This window comes from Notothenia coriiceps, unplaced genomic scaffold (genome assembly GCF_000735185.1).
Source record: "Notothenia coriiceps isolate Sejong01 unplaced genomic scaffold, NC01 NC01_scaffold00037483, whole genome shotgun sequence".
Lineage (NCBI taxonomy): Eukaryota > Metazoa > Chordata > Actinopteri > Perciformes > Nototheniidae > Notothenia > Notothenia coriiceps.
In genome coordinates, this window is record NW_011370184.1 from 485,089 (window position 1) to 496,700 (window position 11,612).

An 11,612-nucleotide genomic window follows, 5' to 3' on the forward strand; every position below is an offset into this window, starting at 1 on the left:
CAGTGTACCAGAATGCATAGTTTATGTTAGTATTTCTAAAAATCTCCTGGGGGAGAATCCTCCCAGACCCCCTTCTGGGGTTGGGTTTTCAGCATGTGTGCCTTTTTATACAGTTCAGCTTTGATTCCATCATCTCATTAAACCTTTTTTAAAAGCATACTTTAGTTCTGTGAAGGGATATATGCACTGTACTTCACTTTAATATTTTATGCTGAAAAGCGTATATATTACAGCACAATTTTTTGTTGAATATTTGAGTGCTTAAAAATGTTGTGTCGCGATTTATTGACTAAGTAAAAAGTGGGTCCCGAGGCCTGACCAGTTGAGAACCACTGGCCTAGACCTTCTTCTCCCTGCCTTGTTGACCTGTCTGGCTTTGACGGTTTGTATCTCATCTTCTATCTTCTCAACGACTTCAATGCCGCCTCTGATGTTCTAATCACATTACCCTTCATGGTGGAGGAGGTTTCAGCATCAGACAAACACAGAGAAAGCAGAAAGAGGGAATGAAAGAGAGGCAGAAAGAAAAGCAAACTTTGAAGTTGCTTGCCAGTGAGATTTATGAATCAGACTGATCCACAACACAGAGAGGGACACAAACAGATTCCCAGAGACACAAAGCAGACATAAAAGACACGCGAAGACACAGAGATATACAACTTAACAAAGGGGACGATGAGTATAACAGAGATCAAGACAGTCATAGCAACAGAAATCAACCCTGGTTTCTATATATGCCTCAACCATCTGCAATCCCTGTGATCTCCCAAAGCTCTGGACAGGAAGAATGAGTGCCCTTGCTACCTGCTTAGGACATGATCAAGAGCCCTGCCCTTGCCTCTTGCTTCCCATAGTTCCTTGCAACTCCGGCTGTGTCTGGCCCTCCTGAAAGAGACTCCCTCCGCCCCTCCTCTTCCTTCATTCCCACAACTCCCAATAACACCGTCTGACGTGTCCAGAACCCTCCCCAGCCATTTCTTTCCTCAATCAACTCCAAACACTTCTGCCGTACGTTCCTCTCTGGTGAGGAGAGGGGAGGAAAGCTGGCTGACAGGGGCATCCATACACACTCCTAAATCTGCCAAGGCAAGACGCTGGCACAGACAAAAAAATAACAAAAAGCCCCCCGATCCACGGCCGGGGCAGCGCAACACTTTATCTGCGAAGGCAAAACAAAGGAAGGCCTGTTGAACACTCCGACTGTGTTTACTTTCTAGCGGGGGAACAATGCCTTTAAGAGGAGGGGGCAAGGACTGATGTGGCACTTGAGGGCCTCTCCGCAAAATAACAGCACTTCATTTTGATTCACAGTGAGTGTAAGAAAACAGTGGTAGCAGTCCATAGGGGCCGCGGCCGGGGTTTGAATGTGAGGCGGCATATCAAGAGGACAAGAAAGTCAAGCTTCTTTCTTCTACGTGTCCTCTGTGATGTATTTCTTATCACAGGGTTGTATTTCTTTCTCTCGTTCTTTCCGCTATGAACCATCTTTTGGATAGAAAACAGGTTTTGAAATGTGGCACTTAAACATTTGGCAGCAATTACTTTCACTTTTGTACATAGATTAAAACACAAGCCATAAACATATACTGACATCTAAATTGTGCTGCTCTTTAGATCTCAAGAAACCAAACATAAAAAGAAATGCCTTTACGTATATTTTGGCAAAAATATGTGTCTGATACAAACTGAGGCTATGAAAACTATTGGTATAAATATTGGATATATATATAACTGTTAAAATCGTTCCTAGTGTCACCATGTTTCGGTTTTGTTCTCAAATGCAGTTTTTCTTGTGAGAAATGCTTTGAGGACTTCCATATCATACAAAACCTGTCTCACTTTAAGCTTTGCAAATGCTTTTCTAGTAACATTGGCAACTAAAGACCATTCCTCATGGAAATCAATGCAACTCTATAGTAGGCTAATAGCTTTTCTAGCACATTGCCCTTCTGTTCATAATCACTGCTGTGCAGGTGTTTGTTCTTAAACAGCTGATTGGAAAAACCTGCCTTCACATCGCTGATGAAGCTGGGGCCAGAAAAAAGTAACTGATACTGAAAATGTCAGCTCGTGGAGAGACTCCTGTCGTAGGTGATTCAGTGTGGATTTATTCGGTGTGATATACGGAGGGCAATGCTTCTCCCACCTCTAAACGTCGACATTGGAAGATGTGCTGCTTCAAAACTTGGAGTGAAATAAAAAAAACATCCTCCTGAACACAATGAATGGAATCTGGATTCCCCAACAATGGATGCATTTGCTGCCAAGAGACTTTTTTTTCTAAGCATCTTTGTCTGTATCAGCTATTAAGAGGAAGAAACACAAAGATTTCTGGGTAATGACGTCATTTGCACGACATACCAAACTGACACTTGAAGTGAACAGCCAAAGATGATTATGTAAACTTCTGTAAGGCTAAGCAGGACCACTGGTTTGCTAAAAGAATTGCCCATTGCACATCTTGCTGTACACGGTATGACCCAGATGTGAGGCAAATGTCCTTTACAGTGAAGGCAGTAAAAAGGCACAGCTCTCGGCGCTCTGGTGCTGCACTTCTCAGAGGCGGAGTTACACGTCCCGCTGCCACCTGATGCTGCAGCCATTTCATCAAGTGAAGGAGGAGGTTTTCCTTCTATAAAACAGCAGTGGGCAGCAGATACTGTGAGAGTCCCGGACGTTAATTCATAGATCAAGGCAGACTGGTTAACAGACTCTCCTGTTTTGCCAATTTTTATATATTTATAATTCTGCAAATATTACGATAAACTCTTTCGCGGCCCAGCAGTAACACCTCCATGGCCCGGGGGTTGGGAACCTCTGCTTGACAGCACCGCAATGACAGATCTAATAAACAATCACTGACAATGAAACTTTCTGAGAAGCCAGGCTCAGCAAAAAAAAAAACTCTTTCCACTATTTCCACTGCAGGCCCAGCAGGGTCTTGAATTGTTTAAGATCAGGACCGTCGATAAACCATGTCCAACCAAATTCTCTTTGTTTTAGTGTTTCCAAAATATCACACATGGCACATAGAAGAAGAAAAAATGCCAACTTTCCCCTCATGCATCCAATCAATGGGGAGAATGGGAAATGGAGAATGGGAAAGGGTCACAACCCCAGGGGTGAAAATAATCCCCCAGTTGCTACCGGGTATCTGGTGTGTAAACACTGCACTGGAAAAACATTAGTCTAAGTCTGAAGGTTTACACTATTCTACCACACAGTCCTTTGAGATCTCATTGACAGAGGACATACAAATAGTATGAATATAACTTGCTCATTTACTACTCCTAAAACAACAGCCACTACATTGAAAACTAAAATAGAAACTATATAAAAAAAAAACAACTGGCTGTTGCATTTCAGCATAAAAAAAACAGCCCACACTTCCAAACGTGGAAGGTCATTTGAATTCCTCCAAGTTATTAGATCTCACGCTTCTCAAACTGGAGAGACTGAATACTCAGCCAGGTGGTGTGGTAAAGTCATCTCTCCGAGGGGTGAGAAAGTTCAAGCTTAGCACGAAACCAATCTTAAATTTAAGGTTTGGGAACGGAGCACTGAAGCACTGTATTCTCTCATTAGCCCAACAGTAGAGTCTGCAGGGAAGCAGATTGCCATCTTTGCTGCAGGCAGAGTGAGAGAACATTTGATATTCCCATTTGGCCCAAGCAAACCTTAAAGTTAACTTAGCTAACACGATTTTGCCAAGTAATCCTCAATTTCAATAATGTGTGAGTTGTCTCCAGATGACTGATTGCCGTATTACATTTAAGTTTCAAAAAAAGGCCTCACTAACAACCGCCAAAGATATCTTAAACTTTTAAAAAACGAGATGCTGTAACAGAAACACATTTCAGATAAGGACAAACATCTCAAATCTATTTGTTTTCATTCATAAAAGTCCAGTTTACATGCATTGTGTGTCATAAAGTTTGTTTTAAACAATTTAAATTCCTGGCTAATATTTCCAAGACATATATCTCACATTTGTTTTTCATTTGACTGGCGGCTAGGCCTTAGCCACCCAAAACTGGATCTAGGGTTCCTGCATTACACTTCAGAGAATTTAACTCAAGGAAAGCCTAAAAAAAGTGCATCGCATAATACAAACTCAGTGGACAGCTTAAGTTTCACTCTCTCTGCCCTCAGCGTCTTTTCACAGAGTCTTAAGAGGTCACCCAATTGTAATGGTCACTTATTGCCTGCGGAGCGGTTCCCGGTGGTATAAAGGTACCCCAAGACCACCCGAGTGCCACAACAGCCCCAGGCTCAAGGGCTCAAAGTAATATTGGCACTGTTGAGGCATACCTGCACTCACAGACCTTATGAATTACTCTTCTTTTCATTTCCATTTCAGACACTGGGGAGCCCATCGTGGGCCTTGAACCTGAAACAGCAGATCTGAATAATTTATGTCAACAGTGGGGAAATGAAATAATGGTCCTTTCTTTGATTTGAGCAGTTAAAATCCGCTGATAAGAACATTTCAGTTCATGAGAGCTAGAGAGGCGCTTGTGTAGAAGACATGCAACACTCCCTTTCCTCTCCAAGACTTCTCAAATATTAGAAGAGACACACTCAAGATGAATTGTAAAGGCTAGTATGTTTTTTGGAAAAGGGACAACACATTTATTGTGCCAAAGAACAAGGCCTTCTTACTCACGTCCAAGAAAATTAAGATTTAATATAATGCAGAGACATGCATACAAAAGGAATTTAATTAATGAGGAGACAAATGCAATAGGTGGCTCGGTTTTATGTGTGACTTGGAAACTCTCCCTCCCAATTTTTTCCACTTTAAACCTTGATCTCATTTAACTTATTCCATCCAAATGTCTATAACAAATGCCAGTAAGTGAGTTCATGCCCTCTCGCTGCCAAACAGATCAAATAGACCAATATAGCAACATATAAGGTGGCTTTCCAGTACCTGTAGAGAATAGAAAAGTCAGCAGTGTACTAACCTCAGCACGCTGTGTTCTGGGCTGGCTGGCGTCAGTCTCGATGGCGTACACATCCACCATGTAGAGGTCGGAGCCTTGTTCTCGGTCCAGCTCTGCAGCCGTCTGTATCACTCCAGTGTGGCGGCCGATGGTGAAAAGGCGTCCCACTGCTTTTCCTTCACTACGAACTGCCACTATGAAATACTCCACTTTGGTCGCTGATCCACGAGGACTTGAGGCGCCCAGGGAGATGACGTTGGTGCCCGGCGGCTGGCCCTCTTTCAGGATAGTGATGTATTTCGGCTGGGAGAAAACAGGCCCATCCAGCCCCTGAAGGATGATGGTCAGATCAGTTCTGGAGGTCTTGCGGCTGCTGCCATGGTCGGTGGCCGACACTGTGAGGATGTACATGAGTCGGGACTGTACCAGCTGGGAGGCCAGGCGAATATCTCCACTGTACCTGTCCATGATGAAAGTGTCAGAGTCCCCTTCCAAGAGCTCGTACTCCACCTCTCCGTTTGACCCTTCATCGGGGTCAAAGGCCAAAACGGTTGTAAGGATGGATCCAGTAACGATATTGGGCTCTGCCACAAGAGCATTCTGCGATATGAAAGTTGGAATGTTATCGTTTAAGTCTGTGACCCATATGGTGACATTTTTCAGGGCAAAGCGGCGGAATTCAACTGGAACTGCTTTGTCGGTGGCTTTGATGGTGAGCTCAAACAGATTTGAGAACTCCCTGTCGATTTCTCGGCTGGTGTATATGAGCCCGGTGTTCGAATCAATCCTGAAGTGGCCTCCCCGGGGAATCTGCTGAACAATGGAGTATTCCAGCTCGCCGTTTATGTCCGCGTCCGTGTCATGAGCTGCTATTGTCATGACTGAGGCTGAGAGCGGAAGATTTTCAGCGATTGATTTGAAAATGTCACCAGGGGTAAATATGGGAGGGTTGTCGTTAAAATCCCGTACTTGAATGACCACAGGAATGGATGAAGAGCGGGGAGGTCTGCCATTGTCCTTTGCAGTGATGTTGAGTTTGTAAAATGACTGAGTTTCAAAGTCCAGCTTTTTAACTAAAAAGATGCTGCCAGTGTTGGGGCTGATGCTGAAAGTGCCATGGTTGTTTGTGGCTGTGATGGTGTAAGTTATGTCTGCATTTTGACCAGAATCTGCATCAGTGGCGGTCACTGAGGCCACCAGCTCCCCAATTCTCATGTTCTCCAGGACGTCCACAGACACGGAGGATTTAGGGAAGGAGGGGGAGTTGTCATTCTCATCCAGGATGCTGATACTGAGCATACAAGAAGAGGACAGAGGCACAGCTCCATCATCAACAGCCATAATTTTCAATGAATAGGAAAAAGTAGATTCATAGTCCAGCTTCCCTATTAAAGTGACCTGTCCAGTGCTGCTATCAATAGTAAACTGTCCTTCCTCGTTACCCTCAGAGATGTAATAATGAACCAGTCCATTCTTGTTCTCATCTACATCGGAGGCCGAGACCCGCAGCAGTTGTGTCATGTTCGGAGCTGACTCTGAGATGGAGGCCTGGTAAATGTCTTTGGTGAATTTAGGCGGGTTGTCGTTGATGTCTTGAATGTAAACTTGCACTTTGGCCTGGTCTCTGAGGGGTTTTGGGAGACCCTGGTCTGATGAGACGACCACAAAGCTGAAAACTGCGGTGCCCCTTTGCCTCATGAGCAACTCGCGATCAAACTGCAAAGTGCTGGTCAACTCCCCTGTGATGGCGTTCAGCTCAAAGTTGGGCTGCGGAGTCTCAAATGTATATCTGACCTCACTGTTGGGGCCATAGTCTTTATCCTGGGCAAAAACATGCCCAGCAAGCGACCCCCTCTTCTGCTCTTCCTCAAAATGAAACACATAATTAGTGCTGTTAAAAAGGGGACGGTTATCGTTTACATCATCGAGAATGATGCTGACATTCACAGTAGCACTTAGCGGCTCCACAGCCCGGTCTTTGGCCAACACCACTAAGTTATATCTGTCCTGTATCTCTCTGTCCAGCTCTGCTTTGATGTACAGCTGCCCGTCTGGAAAAATGCCAAACACATCACCTGTGTTGCCCCCAGCGATGTCATACATGATCTCCCCATTTAGTCCAGAGTCTTTGTCGGTGGCCTCCACTTTGAAAAAGCGGCTGTTGACAGGCTCAGACTCCAGGATGATGACCTCATATGAAAGCTGGTCAAACACAGGCGAGTTGTCGTTGACGTCATAAACACTGACGATGAGGATGAGGCTGGAGGTGTGCTGGGGGACCCCTATGTCTGAGGCGATGACCTCGACCTCGTAAGAGCTTGTGGTGACCTCCAGCGGCCCGGTCAGCGTGATGAGGCCGTGCTTCTCATGAATATGAAACAGGCCTTTGGGGTTTTGTTTGAGGCTGTAAGCCACCACGCCGTTCGTGCCTTCATCAGGATCTGAAGCTTTGGCCTGGAATATGACATGACCTGTGCTCCAGTTTTCCACCGCACTCACATGCTCCACGGCGTGAATAAAATGAGGGGCATTATCATTTAAGTCCTTCACGGTGATGTTAACAAAGGCCTCTCCTGTGATCTCCCCAGCTCTGGCTACAACTTTAAGCTGATAGAAACCCTGCTCCTCTCTGTCTATCTGGCTCGAAGCTGTGATCTGACCTGCACTGTTTACAGCAAAAAGCCCCCTCTGGTCCCCTGAGGTGATTAAATATGAAATGTTTGTGTTTAAATCCACAGTGGTGGCTGACACTGTCCCTATAACTGTCCCAATGCCAACATTTTCAAACATGACAAAACTATACACGTTCTGACTAAAGACTGGTGGGTTATCCTGTGTGTCGATGACAGTAACAGTGACTATGGCCTGAGTGTCTGAGCGCAGGCCGCTACCATCTGCAGCTGTCACCTGCAGCTGGTATGCAGTTTTCTCCTCTCTATCCAGGGACACAAGGGTGCTAATTTTTCCCGTGTTGCTATTAATACGGAATTTGGAAGCATCTCCAGCTGAAATGATATATTTGAGCGTGCCATTTCGACCCAAATCGGGGTCTGTGGCTAAAACGGTGGTCACAAAAGAACCCGAGGGCTCGTTCTCTTTCACATTGGCAAAATACTGCACAGGGTAGAAAACTGGCCTATTGTCATTGATATCCCTCAGCGTGATATTGACCCTTCCTAAAGAGTGCAGAGGAGGGCTGCCTGCGTCTGCTGCGTGGATGTGGAGTAAGTACGAGGCCTTATCTTCCCTGTCTAGCTCAGCGGCTGTGCTTAATCGCCCTGACACGGCATCCAGGCGAAACAGCTCCTGGACACTGGCTGGAGTCTCTGCATCAAATGAGAACCGGATAGTTCCATTAGCCCCGACGTCGTCATCTGATGCAGACAGCACCACCAGCTCAGTGCCGGCAGGAGCGTGCTCCACCAGGGAGACGTGATATGTGCTCTGTGTAAATGTGGGCACTTGGTCATTCACATCAGTGATGTTGACTATGAGTTTAGTGTACGACATTTTGGGCTGTAGCCCCTGGTCTTTGGCACTAATGTTGAGCACAATTTCAGATGCTATTTCCCTATCCAACAAAGCGGCACTGGTAACCAGACCACTGTTTTCACTGATGGAGAACCAGCCCAAAGCGTTTCCAGACACCAGGGAGTAGCGCAGGTTGGCATTCTGCCCAGAGTCACCATCTGTTGCAGAAACCCCTTTAATGTAGCTCCCTTTTGGTATGTCTTCACTGATATCTACTCTGTACAGCGTTTCCTGGAATATAGGGGGGTGATCGTTGATATCATTCACAAAAATAACCAGACTTGCAAAAGAGGAGCGAGCAATAGGCCTGCCATTGTCCGACACAGACACAGTCAGGTTGTATGAGGAAATTCTCTCTCTGTCTAACACACTGGCCACTTTGATCAGACTTAAATTGGGCACAGGAGACGTGTGCACTTCAAAGTGTCTCTGCTCGTTGCCTCCTAAGATTGAAACAGATATGTTGCCATTAGCTGTGGGGGAGTCGGAATCTGAAACAGTGAGCAAAGCAACAACTGTGCCAATCTGTGCATTTTCATCAACGGAGGCAAATTTAGAAGTTGTGGGAAAATACCTAAACTTCACCACTGGGTCATTATCATTCACATCTACAAGTTTAATAGTGGCTTCTGTCCTGCCTGACAGAGAGGGCACACCGTTGTCAACTGCATGGATAGTGAGGGAGTACTCTTTCTTACTCTCATAATTCAAACTCTCTTTTATAATAATAGTACCAGCTTTGGGGTCAATTTGAAAAGGTGTCCCTTCATCTAAAAAGTACCTGATTTCAGAATTAGCTCCCTCATCCTGATCTGATGCTGTAATCTGCAGGACACTAAAACCTACTGCTGCATCCTCATAGACACTGTTTTGATACTGATCTTGATCAAAAATAGGGGGGTTGTCATTTATATCTTGAATAGTGACGTTTACTTGCAGGTAACCAAACTTTTTTGGGTCTCCTTTGTCCTCCACTTCAACCAGGAGCTGGTAGAAGGGAGAAACTTCCCTGTCCAAGCCTCCAGTGGAAACCAGGTGCAAGAATGCTCCCTCTCCACTAGGATTGACTGTAATATCCAGGCGGAATTTCCTCTGCTCGTTGCCTTTCACTATTTTGTACGTAGTGTGATCAACTCCGTTACTTCCAATGTCTGAGTCTGTAGCAGTGTCCAGGATCACTTGTCTACCACTGCTGGCGTCCTCCTTAAAAGACACCACAATAGACTCGTCTGGAAACACAGGGGAGTTGTCATTAATATCCACAACTACTATCCTGACCTCAGTGGGGTAGGTGGGCTGGCTGGACAGCACCACGACGTTGATGACATCACTTTGCAAAATCTCCCTGTCAATCACCGAGGAGGTGTAAATGACTCCGGTGGTTCCGTTAATTGCAAAAAGTTTGTGGTTCTCGCTGAAGCGGTACGTGAAGCTGGGCTTGGTCTCTATCGTGCCCACGTAGGTGCCGATGGGCTGCTCCTCCAGGACCTGGAACTCTTGTCGGACTTGGCTGGATACTGAGTACTGCGAGAGAGTCCATAACAGGAGTAAAATCAAATGGAACCGGCCAAATCCCCTACCTGTGAGCGCCATGGTCAGAGAGGCAGTCCACCTTTCTCAGACAGAGTCCATGCCTATGATGCATCAACTTTACCGAGGAGTCACAAAGGCATTTATATTCCAGCAAACGTTAAAGAAAACTCAATGGGAAACACAGCAGCGACTCCTTCCACAGTGTTCCAAAGTACTCCAGAAGTGTTGTTTTATCCAATGCAACAAAACCCTCTGAATGGGGAGAGAATGATTCCTGCAGATCAGGGAAGTTTCAATTCAACTCCGCAAAAAAAAGCATTTTCAAAACGGAATCTGACTATTCCCTTGAAAGACAAAACAAAACATAAGTTCCTGGCTCCTTGGAAATGCGTGGAAAAAAGTGTATCCAGAGTTAGGGCGCAAGTGAGCGGCTGAGCCTACGCACCGTCCCGTGGAATAACGGTGCAGGCGCTTCAGTCATATTGTGCTCAGGAGTCCCAGTAAGTTAGGACAAAGCTGGAGTTCCTCAAACTCCCTCCCATCCCTGATCCCATTGGATAGCGCAGCTCCTCCCGCCCCCTCACCGCCTTCCCCTCCATTGTGTAGGCAGCCCGTTATCCCCTATGTAGGAGAGGGTGTCAATCAAAACAGACAGGTAACGATGCCACGAGCCTTATAATCCCTTTACTATAATAATGTGAGTTACAATTGTGTTAATGAGCTCAGGATATGGAAGTTTCTCTGAGAAGAAAAATAGGTAAATGCAGATTGTATGATATATTATTATACTAAGCATAAAATGAGGATATATTTGTATAAACTGTGAAAGGTTGCTTTGAAAATAATGTTTGAGTACCATGTTAACCTTACAATATCATACATTATGATTAAGTCTACAAAAAAAACGAATTAAATATTTACTTAATTATTTGTGCTACAATTTCCTGTAGAAATAACACTTTATTTAATTAAAATGGTCTAATTTTGGGGGGTTAATCTGATTTGATATGCATTGTAGATTGTACACTGAAGCTTATTGTCTTCTGTTTAAGACACGTATATCTCTTTTGTGATTTCGGAGCCAAATGCTGTTATAAGACACATTTATGAATCATAATTAGGTGTCTAATAAGCTTAATTGTATTTACAGAGTTCATAGCCAGAGAGATAATTGCATAATGGAAGAGGCAGTGAGCTTCGTATGTATGGGTATGTAGCTCCATCTAGTGGCCAAACGATGGGACTTCAAGCCATAATACACTTCTGTTGAAATTTGTATTGAACAGGGGGCAGACATTTAAACTTATTTAGGAGCCATTGACCATGTAAACATGTACAAGGATGGTAAAACAAAGTTATGAGACAAGACTAACTGTGTCTTTATTGACAGTAGCCTATGATCTTTCTGGTAGTATTGTTTCTACAGACAAAACTAAACTAAACCTCACTTCAAACGGGGCTGGTAAACATAACTGCAAATAATAAAATTGAGATATAACCAGATCTACCTTTATATCCCAGAGAGTATCACTGTTTTCTCTGCACAAACATCATAGCCTTGACTTGGTTAACATGGCAGAATAACATCAAATGACCACTTTT

The 11,612-nt window shown here is 44.6% G+C and overlaps 1 protein-coding gene across 1 annotated transcript in view; it reads right to left on the minus strand.

Moving 5' to 3' along the window:
• Window positions 1–10,427, minus strand: part of LOC104967626 (protocadherin Fat 4-like) — a 59,383-nt gene extending 48,956 nt beyond the window's left edge. Inside the window, exon 1 of the mRNA XM_010797136.1 lies at window positions 4,968–10,427. Within this exon, the coding sequence (XP_010795438.1) occupies window positions 4,968–10,070 (5,103 nt within the window). The 5' untranslated portion in view covers window positions 10,071–10,427. The remainder of the gene's footprint in view (window positions 1–4,967) is intronic.
• Between the last annotated feature and the right edge of the window lie 1,185 nt (window positions 10,428–11,612).